At 40.9% G+C, this 15,296-nt stretch overlaps 1 protein-coding gene across 1 annotated transcript in view; it reads right to left on the minus strand.

Annotated features, from left to right (window-relative positions):
- Window positions 1-15,296, minus strand: part of SPEF2 (sperm flagellar 2) — a 159,308-nt gene that overhangs the window by 121,514 nt on the left and 22,498 nt on the right. Inside the window, exons 3-7 of the mRNA XM_045285340.1 lie at window positions 11,489-11,741; window positions 7,337-7,507; window positions 5,440-5,580; window positions 3,953-4,017; window positions 885-1,071 (exon numbers count right to left, since the gene is read on the minus strand). Coding sequence (XP_045141275.1) covers window positions 885-1,071; window positions 3,953-4,017; window positions 5,440-5,580; window positions 7,337-7,507; window positions 11,489-11,741 — 817 coding nt within the window. The remainder of the gene's footprint in view (window positions 1-884; window positions 1,072-3,952; window positions 4,018-5,439; window positions 5,581-7,336; window positions 7,508-11,488; window positions 11,742-15,296) is intronic.

The raw sequence follows: 15,296 nt of genomic DNA on the forward strand, positions 1-15,296 counted from the left end.
AGGGGCTTAAGTGGAGAGCAAATGTTTTGAGAATGATGAGGGCAATGAATGTACAAATGTGCTTTACACAATTGATGTACGTATGGATTGTGATACAAGTTGTATCAGCCCCCAATAAAATGATTAAAAAATAATAAAATAATCTATCCAATGATAAAGGAAAAAAAAAACCCCACTCCTTTACTCTATTTAGACTGATGCTGTCCCTACCTTGGACAATACCAGCCCCTTCTGATCACCCCACATCTAAAACCAACCCTCCCCAAACCTAAACTAATTTAAATCTTATCATCTCCCTCCTGTTGGGGCATTTCTTTATGAATCACTACGCAGGGTAGGTACTTGAGCACAGCTTTCTGGCTCTCTCTTCATAATCCCCACAAAGTTAAAGGTATATAAACCCAGGGGGAAACTTCATCCACTTGGAAGCTGGGGGGAATTGCAGGGGCGGGGCACCATTTCTGCAGATGCGAGGCGAGTGAGGCCAGAAGAAAATCACCTAGGGTTTGGCAGCAGGTGTCTGGGAATCAGAGGAAACCCTCACTTTGCCCAATAGCACGTTCTCCTTGGAGAAAGGTGGATGGGAAAACAAGCATGTTGGCCTAGGATGTGTCAGTCCACCACTGTGGGGCCCTGGCCTGTGTCGGCTGCAGAGGGAGGCAGGGTTTTGTGTGTTATAAAGGACAGCTACACATCAGATTTAATTTATGCACACACACACTTATGTATGTGCATGAAAACAGAACCTTGAGAAACACACGCTTGCATACACAAATACACATACACAATACACATCGGTGATTGGCTGTATGTGCATATGTCCACCAGACCACACTTCACAAAATTGCCAGCACTTCTATTTAATCAACACCTCAATATCTTACCTCTTGTGCTTCATGGGCTATTAATTGGTCCATTAACAACCTCCGCCGTCTTTTCTCCCTTTGCTCTCGTGCAAGGGCATCTTCTTCTAGGCGCTTCTGAATTTTTTTAATGTAGTCATCATCCGAGTAAGTGTTTAACAAATCAGTAGTCATCTGACCAGCTGTATCTAAAGAAGTCTTGGTTGCACTAAGAACAATAATCTTCATTTTAGATTTTTTTTAAACCGTGGAAACAGGCTAATTATTTTGACTATGGAGGAAGATCTAAGGGGAAAGCTCCCTGGACTGTTTTGCTAATCTGTTACATGGACCCTCCTTGTGGCACCCAGCATTGGTTAGGGGCTCCAGTTTGCTTCACTGCATTTCTGGTCTCTCTGTCCCTGGGACATCCTCAGCATCCCCTTTCCAGGACTAGGGCCTTCTTGGCTTTTGCCTCTCCTGATTCTTTCCTTTGAACCCCCGTCCATTGCCTTTCCCTCCCCCCACCATTCCTCTCCAATTTCTCCTGTTTACCTGAGACCACAGCAAGCAGACTTTTGATCACCCAAGCATTAGGCAAGATCTATCTTGAAAAGTGTCAACCAAATAGACTAATGTCAATATGCTAGAGAGTGGCAGGACAAGTGGTTTGGTGGTCGTACCCTCTACCACTCTCCTCTGACCCATGAACATTCAAGCTACTTTCCAAGCTCCCAGATGGACTTGATTGTGTAGGGCAGTGAAGAGTGGGGAAGACAAGCCTGCCTGCTCCCCTAAGATGTAAAGCCTCAGAAATGTTAGGGAGCAGCTCTGCTCTGTCCTGCAGGGGCATTATAAATGGAAGCTGACGTGATGGCAGTGGCCTTTCTTTTCTGTTTTGTTTTTTTTGTTTTTAGGGCAGTGGCCCAGCTCAGGTGGCAAGCTCAAACACTGATTGTGGACCCTTGCTAACCATGCCACCTTCACCGCCACACCGGGCTGGCCTTTCACCAAGTCTTTGACACCAAAGGGAGAAGACCTCCCTGCATTCTCTTATTCTATTCTATGTCCAGATTTCTAAAGGGTCGGGTGCCTGGAGGAAAATATATTCAATGTAGTGAGAATTGTGATTTATTATAAAGTTTATGTATACATTCAAAATTGATCAATAGGAGATATATTCTATTGTGTGAGGATCAAATGTCAATTCTCTCTCACACACACACCTCTTTAAAAAGTAAATGATATAACAATACACAAAATACCAGCAAGTTACCCAATTTACCTGCAAAAAACTAATACAATTCTAGAACAACCAATAGCTTTTAATGTTATGCATTTTAAAGGCATATGACTTAGACTATAACTTACAGTCTTATTCAAAAGATAAGGGTACATGATGAAGGTTTATAAGCAAAACATAGACAATAATTCTCAGATGCATGGAAGTAATCTTGGAGAAGCCTATAGATTTGTGTTTAATGAAGAAATCCCTGCATCCTAATAGTACAGATCACATGGTATTGCATATGTTAACTCTATAGTTGCTAAGTTGTGTCAAAAAAAAAAAAAAAGCAAAGTAGAGCTGCAGAAAGTATCAACCATCAGTAAGCAGTGAAGTGTTTCAACCTTTCAAGCAACCCAATGGCCCTTATAGTGACACAGAGGGTGTTTGGTAAGTGACTGAGAGCTGCAAGACGGTGAGTGGTTTCATGGGCCAAGGTCACGGTGAGTGTGGTGGCTTTGAATGCCAGCTGTTTGGGTGAGTAGGCTTGTCTTGTGTTGTTTTGGAGGACAGGGACACAGTGATGTATCTAAGTAGAGATTACAGGGGGCCACCAGAGTTCTCTGCAGAGGGTAGGAGGAAGATTCTTCATACATAAGTTTCCTCCATCCTGGTTGATTTTCGTTCCATGTCAGACTTCCTCATGATTTCATCTTTGTTGGCATTTTCTTATGCCTCTCTTCCCTCATAGATATTAATATCTAAATAACTAAAGTACAAAATCTGTTTTTCTTACGTAACGGAGATTTATTTTATATTCCACAAAGAATAAATGAGTAATTTTAGATACTTTTCATTTAAAAAGGCAGAAAAACTCAAGTTGCTTGAACATGTACAATGCTTCTTGATTAACAACAAGAAAAAAATCAAAAAACAAAAGCAACACTCAAAACTCACTGCTAATTAATTTCTGTGATCAGAGACTCCTTGACTGAAAAAAAGGGGGGGGGGATGGGGATCTTTATCTTTAGGTAAATGAAATCTATTAACCAAAAGCTTTTTTACCAATACATCATTGAATTTTCTTGGTGACACTTGGTTAATGAAGACATCTAACCACTCTGAATTGTGAGTTCCTGTGCTAAAACCTAAAGGGCCCTGGCGAAGCTGTCAGGTAAGCCTAGGACTACTAACCTCGAGGTCAGTGGTTCAAACCCACCAGCTACCCCCTGGAGAAAGATGGCCTGTCTGCTCCCATCAAGATCCAAAGCCTCGGAAACCCTGAATAGGGTTTGACTATGGGTCAGAACCAGTCCTTGAAGATGGACGTCAGACTTGGTAAAGCAGCTTGGCAATGAAAATGAGGAAGACCTTGGGCAAGAATGGATTCCCACAGTTGATGCATCCATGCGCTCAAACAGAACGGTGGTGAGGATGGCACAGGACCCAGTGCTGCGGTAAGAGGATCACCAGGAGCCGGGACCGACTCAACGGCACCTAACAGCAACAACATGAGTTGGAATGGACCGGGTGGCAGTGGATTTGGTTTGAGGCTAAAAACCCAAGTCTAAGAAGTACAGGGTCAAACTTAAAATAACAAGAGTTTGAAATGATTTTAGCAAATATCGCCAAAAATGTTTGAACTTAAGTAAGCATAGCATAGAAAAACAACACACCTTCTAATAGCCAATTTTCCTTTTAGTCTGTACAGAAGTCACTAATAGACAATTCATCTGAAGTTCAACTCATTTCTCTTCCCTCATCTACCCTCTTATTGAAGACTCTGCAAAGTGAAAAGATTCCAGAGAAACTATCTCTAAATATTCACAAGTGATGTATAAAAGATAATGGCCTTTTGTGATTAATAAAATAGTTCATATCCCACCTTTCTTTTGCCTGGAGATCCTTTTTTATTAATGCTTCAAACTTCTTAATCTCATTGGCTACATCCTTTAAAGAAAATTCATCATCAGTTCTTTGGTCTAAAAACCACTGAAAATCTTCTACTACATGTATTCAAGTTTATACAGTGACATGCATTATTCATTCTAGCCAATTAGAAGGCAGAATATGAAAAGCCCCACATACTAGATAATTTTTATAATTCATGTTGGTTACTTTTTGACAAGGCTAAAAATAACTTTAAACATATGGAAATTGTCTCAATTAAGTCACTTATTTCAGGAGTCAGATGCTGCCCCAAAGGTCACTTAATAAGAATGAGCATTTTTAAGAGACAGGATATATAGTTTTAATTATAATATTTTAAACTTACATAAATCTTGTGTATGAACTAAGATTCTTTAAAGCTTTTTTCCCTCAGGTGTTCTAACTATACTTTGTGCAACCTTATTTACATGATTTGTTTATCCTATGAAAGTTAATTTAGCCCAACAATGACTATTGCAAGTCCTTATTCCTAAATGTAAATCAACCCCCCAAAACATGATTGTGTCTTAGTGAAGGGTATCAGAGAGGTGCCTCTGTGTGTGCTACTTTTTAGGAACCAGTGTATAAGGTATTTTGTTATTATTAATAAACCTAAGGAAGATAGACTGATATAAAATGCAATAAATTGAGCAAAAGAGCCCCCCCCCCACTCAACTTTATTAACACTGTCACCTTCTGGTCTCCATTTCCTTAGCTATAAAATAGGAAAGCAACCCTGACCTAGAGAGTTGTTTTCAGGTTAGGTAATGTGACAGGCACAATGCGGAGTGTGGCATAAGGGAGCTACAATCATTTTTCTTGGTCACACGAGAATACATCACACGAGAATACAATACTGATTATGCAGTATAGAGTTTGGTGATTCATTTCAAAATGCAGGATAGCGCCCCTATGAAAGAGAATCAGATTAGTCTGTGGTGGGGATAAGTTGATAGGACCTAGTAGAGCATATTACTAGTGTGGCTGTCTTACATTGAAACACACTGATAGCAAACAAGTCACTCGGTGTATCTGGAGTTCACAGACAAAGAGTGGGGTGTGATGAGGACAGATGGATGGAAGTTTAAGGCAGAGACGATGTACGTCACATGAATGGCTTCGGATGTACACGGGGCAGTTAGGACCCATCGACAACAACACCCACTCCGGCTGACTTGGGTAGTAGCCTCAGAATCCTCCTTGGCACTGAAGGCCAGACAGGGAGTGCATATCACAGGATTTAGGCATCCTTGACCCAGATCCAATATTCTCTAATTCTGAACAAACAAGGTTGCAAAATGGAGTAGATATGCATAAAGTGGGAATGTTTTCAAGGACAGGGGACAAGGCCAGAAATAATTTGAAGGTCTCTCTGTGTGTTTGAGGGAAAGGCCATTCTTCCACGAAGACAAAGCAATCGCAATGAGAAGGATGAGCACTTACCTCGGCCTCTTTCTTCTTTTTCATCATTTTTTGGGCCTCAAGTGCTTTCAAAGTCCGATTGGATGCAGGTTTAGGAATCTGTATGATAGCTGCTTGTATTTTGGCCATTATTTCATTTTGACGTCTTCTGCCCAAGCGTTGCTAAATACCCCATAGACAGTTAGTAATTTGGTTAATCATCATAATTGGCAATGCTACACACTCACAGGTATATACACTTTAAATGTTTCTCCTGGAATTAAAAGTATCTACTGGTGCCAGGCTGTCACAACATGGAAATGCTATGACTCATTTTGAACAATAAGATATGAAAACAGGATTTGGGAATTCCCAAATCCTTATTCAATGCCATTCTGGGTGACAATACTATAAAGATACTAAGGGTGTTTCAAATACAGAAAGGTCCAATTCTTTCTCAGTCTCAGCCTCTGATCTCTCCAATCTTGGGAATCATTTAAGTCTAAGAGAATAATAGGTCCAGGAGATGGTCTCTAGGCAGGCTTCCGGTGAGCCCAAGAAACTCTCTTAATATATCAGTTCAGGAATGACTTCAAGCATTCCGATAATACTGAAGTCTATGATATTGTGATTCTTATAGGCTCATTTCTCCTGACTGTAGAAATAACTTTTAAGAAGAACATAAGCAGGCGGTCTCAAATGAAAGACACTATCATAATTAGATACATATTTTGAAAATTTATATACTAGAAACTAATAATGATTTTACCACTAAAGCATTATATTAATAAAAACTGAAAAGGCCATCATTGCTACACCCAAACATAAGACACTCCTATGTGCCATTAAAAAGACAGAAATTAGGGTTTCAAAATGTAGAAAGGTAAAATTCTGTCTAGCATGCCCACAGTTGATGGCTTTATTTTTATGATGGCTTCACTTTCCATAATGCTATTTTTTCTCTCACCGCAATGCCATTTTCTTTTCTCAATAAAATGGAAACACAGAATGCTCAGCCTTGCGCGCTATTTGATTCCTATAATCACTTTTAACATAGTTCATTTTTGAATATTTAATGGTCTCATATGGCCTGTCTTATAGAGACTTCCTGCATTAGACTTGGAGTTTCAGTCAGACAGGCTGGTTCCATATGAATTAAGCATACCAACACTTGGTCTCAACAATACTTTCAGGGGGATTTGCCCCCTAGCCAGGTTATGCCAGGGGGGAAATCCAATCATTCGTCCACTCTCTGGCAAGTGTTAGCTCCTTTATCCACTTCGGTCTTACATAGCTGATAATGTTCAGCATGTCTTTAATGCTTATCATTCTAAAGAAATAAAATTTGTAAAATGGCTTACAGGGCAAGGGGAACCGTTAACTATTTCGCCTATAGTTTACACATTCCAAATACCCAGTCACCTGAAATTCTCTTAAAAGTCTTTAATAATCTATATGATTCCATTATATCAAGTCCTTAAAGGCATACAAGATCACTAGAGATCTTTGAAGGAATTTGAGAAGTGGCTGGGAGTTGGTCAGCATGAGAAGCAAGGGTCAAGGGGACATCTGAGGTTGAAAGGAAGTAAGCAAAGAGTGACTCAGCATTGCCTGCAGGTGGGAAACAGCAAAGAGCGAGGCCAAGGAGAGGCAAAGCTGGGCCAGGAGAGGGTCACCTCCACAGCGACTCAAGGTCTTGAGTAGCTAATAGCAAACACCCTAGTACTAAAGCAACAGTTCTACCAAGGCATCCCCCACTCCGATGAAGGGCAGTAGAGGACAGAAAAGGGAGTAAGAGATAGAGCAGGCTGGAGGTCATGCATCAGAACAACTTGACTTGTGCTACATCACCCAGGCTTATGCGATGTGTACTATAGGCATACACTGCTAACAGGATAGTCTGCATTAATGAACTTTTAGAGAAATTGTTCTATGAAACCTTTTCGAGATTTAAACATCTTTGTTCTTCCTTAAGTTTTTGACATTGTTCATGTTTCTCGAATTGCAAACGGACAGATTCTTCCTCCAGGAGTTTACACTTTTCTTGAAACCTTTGTGTGAGCCGCAACAGACTGAAATCAGTTTCACGTGGTATCAGGTTTCTAAGTCTCTAAATGAAAAAAGCATTTCAAGAGATTCTCGTATTAAAGAATGCAGCACATACTGTCATGATAAACACACATGTCTGGCTTCTCAGGAGAAGCTCTATGAATTACATTGTTGATGGTTACAATACACTGAAGCCCCACACCCGTGACTCATATCTTTAATGGGAAGCCAAACAAGATTCACTTTCCTCATTATAAAGTAGTCTCAGACACACTTTTATAGTTATTTTTTTTTACGTTGAGTTTAATTTTCAGAGTATGGTATTTGTATTCTTAGGCATACATTCTCATAAAAATAATTTTTAAAAACCAGCTTCACCACATAGACTATGAGAAGTTAGATTTTTCCAGTTACTTAGGATACTCCTTAGCAAAAAGAGAAAAACCATGAAAACGTTCAGGCTCCTGGAAAGGAAAGCAGGATGGCACAATGAACTCTCAAAATGGATCAAGAGGACGATGGAATCACACAGCTAGTACATTTCCCTAAAGCTCTTCTATCCAAAAGTCATCTCCTTGCAAGTTTAAAGATTCACTGAAAAACCAAAGTTCCATTGTACAAATAAAGCATTTTTGGCTCTTCTAGAATTTCTTCAGTATATATGGTCACTTACTCAAAAGAGCTATCTTTGAGGAGCTCTGGGGCCATGGTGGATTGGGGGTTGGGCTGCTAACCACAAGGCTGGCTGCTCAAACCCACAAGCTGCTGCGTGAAAGAAAGGTGGGATTTCTGTGCCAGTGAAGATGTATAGGGTAGCCTTGGAAACCCAAAGGGGCACTTCTACTCTATCCTATAGGACAGTGCTTCTCAACCTTCCTTAAGCCTCGACCCTTTAATAACAGTTCCTCATGTTGTGGTGACCCCCCAACCATAAAATTATTTTTGCTGCTACTTCATAATTGTAATTTTGCTACTGTCATGAATTGGGCGACCCCTGAGAAAGGGTCATTCCACTCTCAAAGGGGTCACAACCCACAGGTTGAGAACCGCCGCTATAGGACCATGAGGAGTCAGACTTGACTTGCTAGCAGGGAACTTAGAGCCTTAAATCCTCACACGCTCACCCACTACTGTCACTGGGAAAATGGCCTGGCCTCCCTCTTAACAGAGGCATTGGAGATATGAATTCTCCTAACATCTTAAACATGCTTATCAAGACATCACATAGCCTAATGGTGAAGTGCTTGACTTTTAGAGTCAGAGGTCTAGGTTGTACTTTCAGCCCTACCTTAGCTGCCTGAACTTGAACAAGTTACCTAACCCTTCTGTGCCTCAGTTCATCTTCTACAAAAAGGGAATAATGATAGCACTTATCCCCTTGGGCTGTTGTGAAGAACAACTCACTCCCATCGAGTTGATTCCAACTCATAGCAACTCTGTAGAACAGGCCCCTGATGATTTCCAAGACTGTGACTCTGTATGGAAGGAGAGAGCCTCGTCTATCTCCCACAGAGCAGCTGGTGGTTTCAAACTGCTAACCTTGCTGTTAGCAGCTCAACTCATAACCACAACTCAACTAGGACCCCTTTGTGAAGATCAAGTGAGATAATACACATGTACTTGGAACAGGGCTTTGTTACGTGACTGTGCTTTCAATACATTTTAGCCATTGTTAATGTTACCGTCTAATAAACACTTGTATCTACCCCATTTGGTATCAAAGAATAAGCCATATCCATTTTTAAAATATGAACCACTGATTCTATCTTCCTCTTTCCTTCCTCAGAATATCTCCAGCCAAAATGTCTTCCTCTCAACCATCTTTCATTCCCCTGGCCACTGATTCTTGGACTCAACCAGCAAGTTGCCCCCCAAAACAAACAAATCAATAACCTCTTGCTACCTTTGAGTTTCTCCCCTTCCCGGTTCTGTTCTTATTTTTGATCCTCCCTGATATCCACATTTTTGGAAAGAATAATTTATGCTTCCCTCTTTCTCATCTCACGTTGGCTCTCCACCTCATGGCCATCTGGCTTTTGTTCATACAACTCTCCTAAAGCATGTTGCTCTCTCAGAAATGTAACCGTTAAGATGGTTGGGGTTCCCTGGGAGACACAAATGATTAAGCACACAGCTAACAGCTGAAAGGCTGATGTTTCAAATCCATCTACAGGTGCTTGGAAGACAGGCCTGGCGAGCTGCTTCCAAAAGGCCACAGCTTTGAAAACTCTATGGAGCCATTCATTCTACTCTACAACCATAGGGTCACCGTGAGTCAGAGTCAACTTGACGGCCATTAGCAACAACAAAGAGCGTTGAGACTTTCTTTTCCTGGGATGCCCAGGAGGTGCTATCATAAAGAAGTAGCTCAATACATATTTGGTCAATGAATGAATAATTGCCCCTGAGAGGTTGCACATGACCCACAGTAAACCCAACTATCTTGTAGCACTTGCCCCTGCCAGATGCTTTCTATTTTATGAAGCATTTTCTCACATGCTTTCTTAACGAAGCTACACAAGGCCCAACTTGGAAGCAGGTCACAATAATTACATTAATTTTTATAGTTCAGGAAAAAAATGAGGCAACCGTTTTTCTAGTGACTGTTCAAAGATAATCAGCTTTTGAGTGATGGCTGTTGAATACAGTCCTAAATTGAGTGGCTTGCACCCTAATCCAATGTCTAAAGACATACTTAGCGTGAAAAGCAGGGAGGTTAATTTGAAGTCTAATGTGTACATGAGCCACACTATGGTATGTTTAGCCACCTGATAGGCATATGAAAGGTGGACATTTAATTAGGAAGCCTGAAGAACAATCACTGTATTTGAATTATGGTACTGGCATAGAATATTGACAGTATCGTGGGCGACTAAAAGAACAAATAAATCTGTCTTTGAAGAAGTACAGTCAGAATGCTTCAGAGCTAGAAGCAAGGATGGTGAGACTTCGTCTCTCGTACTTTGACCATGTTGTCAGCAGAGACCAGGCCCTGGAGAAGGACGTCATGCTTGGGGCAGTAGAGGGTCAGTGAAAAAGAGGAAGGGCCTCGAAGATGGACTGACATATGGCCACAGCATCAGGCTCAGACGTCAGAACAAGTGGGAGGATGGCGCAGGCCTGGGCCATCTGTTCGGTGCTCTGTTCTGTTGTACATGGGGTAGCTGTGAGCAGGAGCCAACTCAATGGCACCTACTAACCATGATCTCCAGCTCTCTAAAGAGAGCCACCAGGCAATAGCATTCTGCCACCAGGCAATAGCATTCTGCCACCAGGCCATAGCAGACAGACCTGAAAATGGAGTTAAACACTTTAATGACCTTCCATTTTATTCAGTGTTCTGTATCAGTGCAGTTCATCCCAGATGCAGCCTTGCAAACCCTATGGAACAATTCTACTCTGTCCTATAAGGTTGCTGTGGATCAGAGTTGACTTCAAAGCAAAGAGTTTAGTTGTCTTTGTCTTTTTTTTTTTTTAATAAGTGTACCATTCAGCATTACCTCAGAAGCCTGGAAGAGTCCAAGTATTTTGCTTGCCATAAGGAGGTAGCATAAGAAATAGAGAAAATCATCAACTACAAAGTATCAGTTAACCAAAATGCAGTTAATGAATATTTGCAATGATCAAAGCTTTGTCCTAAGCATATTACTTAAATTGGGGGTACCTGATTTTTCTGAATCCCTGAGTCAAATAAATAATGAACAGTTAGCAGACAGCATCAGGACCCCAGGTTTAACAGTACGACCTGTGCCCAAGGAGTGTCAAAGGAAGCGGTCATGGATATTGGAAAGGCTTAACAGCACTGGATGGAGGAGAAATGTTTTGGCAAAGAAAAGAGATGAGATGGATGGGTTTGGATGAGAGAAGAGAAAATGAATAAATATACAAGTCATGTGCAAGGACAATGTTAAAAAGAAAGAGTTTCTGTTAAAGACTAAGAGGGAGCAAAGGTTGGTACAACAGATGGCGATAATTTGATGAAGGACCTTGACCGTCAGTCTAGATGAGACACCGGTCTTCCATTGTGTTCTTGTGCACCCACCTCTCGGAAGGCCTCCGTTTTGATGTTCTGAAGTTTGGCATTCATCAGAGGCTGCATGGTTTGCATTTCTGACCCAGTCATGCCGCTTTTCTTCTTCTTCTGCAGGGCAACGTACAGCTGATACAGAAGCTTGGTGGCGGCCCCGGGCTTCTCGGCCATGATGCCTTGCGCCACATTCTGATCGAACTGCACACCCAGAAGACGAAGGGTGGGCTCCAATCGAGAGAAGTTATTAAGCTTGGCACTGGAAATCCTGTGAAGAATATTGACATAATTAGACACTGGCACTGAATTAAAACAAGCCAACAACAATTACCAGAGGCATTATTATGATTGATTTTTAAGAATGATGTCAGGTCATGGAACACAGGTAGTTCTTCCTTAGACCCACTTAATAGTCAATGTAAGAATTTTTAGTGACACATTTCTACCTGACTCCAGGCATTTCTCTCTCTAAACTGAAACCCCTTGATTGTATGCATTTTCTGCTCTAACTTGATTATATTACGTCTATATAAAGTCAACACAAAACCAGATGATAGTCACCCTTTTCCAAGTGGAAAATTTTAACTATGGATTTAAAATTGTTCCTCCCCCAACCCCGGTCAAATGTGTAAATAAATGGCCATTTATTACAATGATGCAAATGCCAGAGTCTGAAAATAGTCCTAAATGTTATAGTAGCAACTCTATCAAGATTGTCTCAGGCATTATCTGAAACATTTAATTAAATAATAGTAAGTATGCAGTCAAACTAATTATATCATCTTCACTGTATAGTTTACCTTGTTACCTTAACAACCAATCCAGACTTGCTAATTAGAAGCTATATTTATTTTGTAAAGACTTGTTATCAAACTGGGCTCAAATTTTGGAAGAAGTTGATTCATTCACTCGCTTCTTACTTTAATCTTTCATTAGGAAGCTTTTATTAAGCATTCATGATTTGCTAGGGAGTTGTTAAAAAGTTAAAGGACAAAGTTGAATAAGATACAACTCTTGCCCTTGAGTATTCCCTAGTTAGTGGAAAAAATAAACACATAAATAGGTAATAATAAATTGAGTTGAGTGTTTTAATAGATGTCCCCAAAAAGCTATGATTGTTAATAAACCTTACAAATAAATTTTTTAGAAAAACAGATGGAAGGCAAAAATAATAAATGCATTTTCAACTACTATATTTCCTTTGATCAAGTTTGGTAAAATAGCAATTCTTACAGAGACTGGGCTAATTTTCTCATTACTATAACATCCTCATGGTCATCAGACATTACATAACAGAAGTCAAACACATCTCTACCCCCACCGGAGCCCCGCAAAGCATTTCAGAACAGAGGGGTTGCTATGTATTTGAGTCCCTAGAGAATCTCTAATATTAAGAGTATTCACTCCATTTCTTCATTTTGAACTGTAAAACTGTATTATTTGAAAAAGATAAATTGACATTCAATGACCTCATTAAAGTTTTGTAAGAATAGGGAGATCATTTAACACAACAGGAAAACAGAAGAGGTTTTTTTTAAAACCTTTTTATTGGGGCTCGTACAACTCTTATCACAATCCATACATCCATCGATTGTGTCAAGCACATTTGTACATTTGTTGCCATCATCATTCTCAAAATATTTGCTTTCTACTTGAGCCCTTGGTATCAGCTCCTCATTTCCCCCCTCCTTTCCCTACCCTCCCTCCCTCATGAACCCTTGATCATTTATAAATTATTATTTTTTCAGGACTTACACTGTCCAATGTCTCCCTTCACCCACATTCTGTTGTCTGTCCCCCAGGGAGAGGTTATATGTAGATCATTATGATCAGTTCCCCCTTTCTCCCCCACCTTCCCCTTCCCTTCCTGGTATCTCTACTCTCATTATTATTCCTGAGGGGTTTATCTGTTCTGGATTCCCTGTGTTTCCAGCTCTTACCTGTACCAGTGTACCTCCTCTGGTCTAGCTGGATTTTTAAGGTAGAATTGGGATCATGATGGTGGGGAGAGAGGAAGCATTAAAGAACTAGAGGAAATTTGTATGTTTCATCAGTGCTGTACTGCACCCTGAATGGCTCATCTCTGCCCCGCCACCCTTCTGTAAGGGGCTGTCCACTTGCCTACAGATGGGCTTTGGGTCTCCACTCCACACTCCCCTTCATTCACAATGATATGATTTTTTCGTTCTTTGGTGCCTAATATCTGATCCCTTCGACACCTCATGATCACACAGGTTGGTGTGCTTCTTCCATGTGGACTTTGTTGCTTCTGAGCTAGATGAGTGCTTGTTTATCTTCAAGCCTTTAAGACCCCAAACACTATATCATTTGATAGCCGGGAACCATCAACTTTCTTCACCACATTTGCTCACGCACCGGCTTTGTCTTCAGCAATCCTGTCGGGAAAGTGAGCATCATGGAATGCCAGTTTAATAGAACAAAGTATTCTTGCATTGAGAGAGTACTTGAGTGGAGGCCCAATGTCCATCTGCTACCTTAATACTAAACCTATAAATATATGCACATAGATCTATTTCCCCATTGTCATATACAGATATATTTACATATGTACATGCCTGTATTTAGACTTCTCTAAATGCTCTTTGCCTCCTAGTTCCTTCCTCTATTTCCTTTTACTTTCCTCTTGTCCCACTATCATGTTCAGCCTTCATTTAGGTTTCAGTAATTCCTCTTGGTTACATTGTCCTTGATCAAGCCTTACCAAACCTCCTACAGCCCCCTGACCATTGATTTTGGAACACTTGTTGTTCCCTCCCCCACCTCTCCCTCTCCCATGTCCCCCGGAACTGTCGGTCCCATTGTTTTCTCCTCCAGATTGTTTATCTGGCCTATCTTATCTAGATAGACCTGCAGAGATAATAATATGCACACAAAAAACAAGACAGAGCAAAACAAACCAACAAAAGAAAACAAAACAATGACCAAAAAAGCCTGCAAATAGTTCAAGGTCTGTTTGTTGACCTTTAGGAATGTTTTCTGGTTGAGTCTGATGGGGTGCCATGCCCTGGCCCCACAGTCTGTTTTTGGTATTCCCTAAGGACTTCATTGCTCTATTCCCCTTGCTGTTCTGTTGCACACCCTTAGTATTTTGCCTCAGTGTGGTGGGGTCAGATCGGGCACAATTCCCTCACTGTGTCCCCAGTGTTGTCCCCAGTAGTGCTATGGGTCAGTGAGGGATGTCATGTCTCCTAGTGGGGCCAGCCTTAGGGTCCTCTCTGTGATTTGTCTGTTCTGAGCAGGTATATCATCCTCAGGGCTTGGTGGGCCAGGATGTGCTCCACTCTCTCTTCCTCTCCCTACATTTGCTCCTGTGTGCTCTGATCAGATATGTCCCTCTCCCTGAGCTGTAGCTTCAGTGCTGTCAACTGAAGTGAATTCTTCTGTGGAGAGTGGGGACTGTCCACATAGTTGGGATTGAGGCCAGCCCCTTAGACCTCTCTATTTAAGAGCTTTTTAAAAAGAAGAGCTTTTGTAAAAGTGGGATTGTTTGCTTTCTGTTATTAAATTTTGAGAATTTCTTATGTATTTTGGGTGCATTACCACTTCCAGACACATATATTTTCAATTATTTCTGAGTCTGTGGCTAGACTTTTCATTTTCTTTTTAATGTCTCTTGATGAGATCTTTTTATGGTGTGCAATTTATTAATTTTCTTTCTTTCATGGCTATTTCTTTCTGTATTTTGCCATTCACAGTGTGGTCTATCACTGACCTAAATGTGAGAGCAAAATGGACCCGATTTTGAAGCTGACGGCTGGGAACGGATGTCATTAGTTGGCCCAGTGATGTGCTGTCACATTCC

The sequence above is a fragment of the Echinops telfairi genome, unplaced genomic scaffold (genome assembly GCF_000313985.2).
Source record: "Echinops telfairi isolate 266 unplaced genomic scaffold, ASM31398v2 ScPeMD7_7469;HRSCAF=8507_1, whole genome shotgun sequence".
Classification (NCBI taxonomy): Eukaryota; Metazoa; Chordata; class Mammalia; order Afrosoricida; family Tenrecidae; genus Echinops; species Echinops telfairi.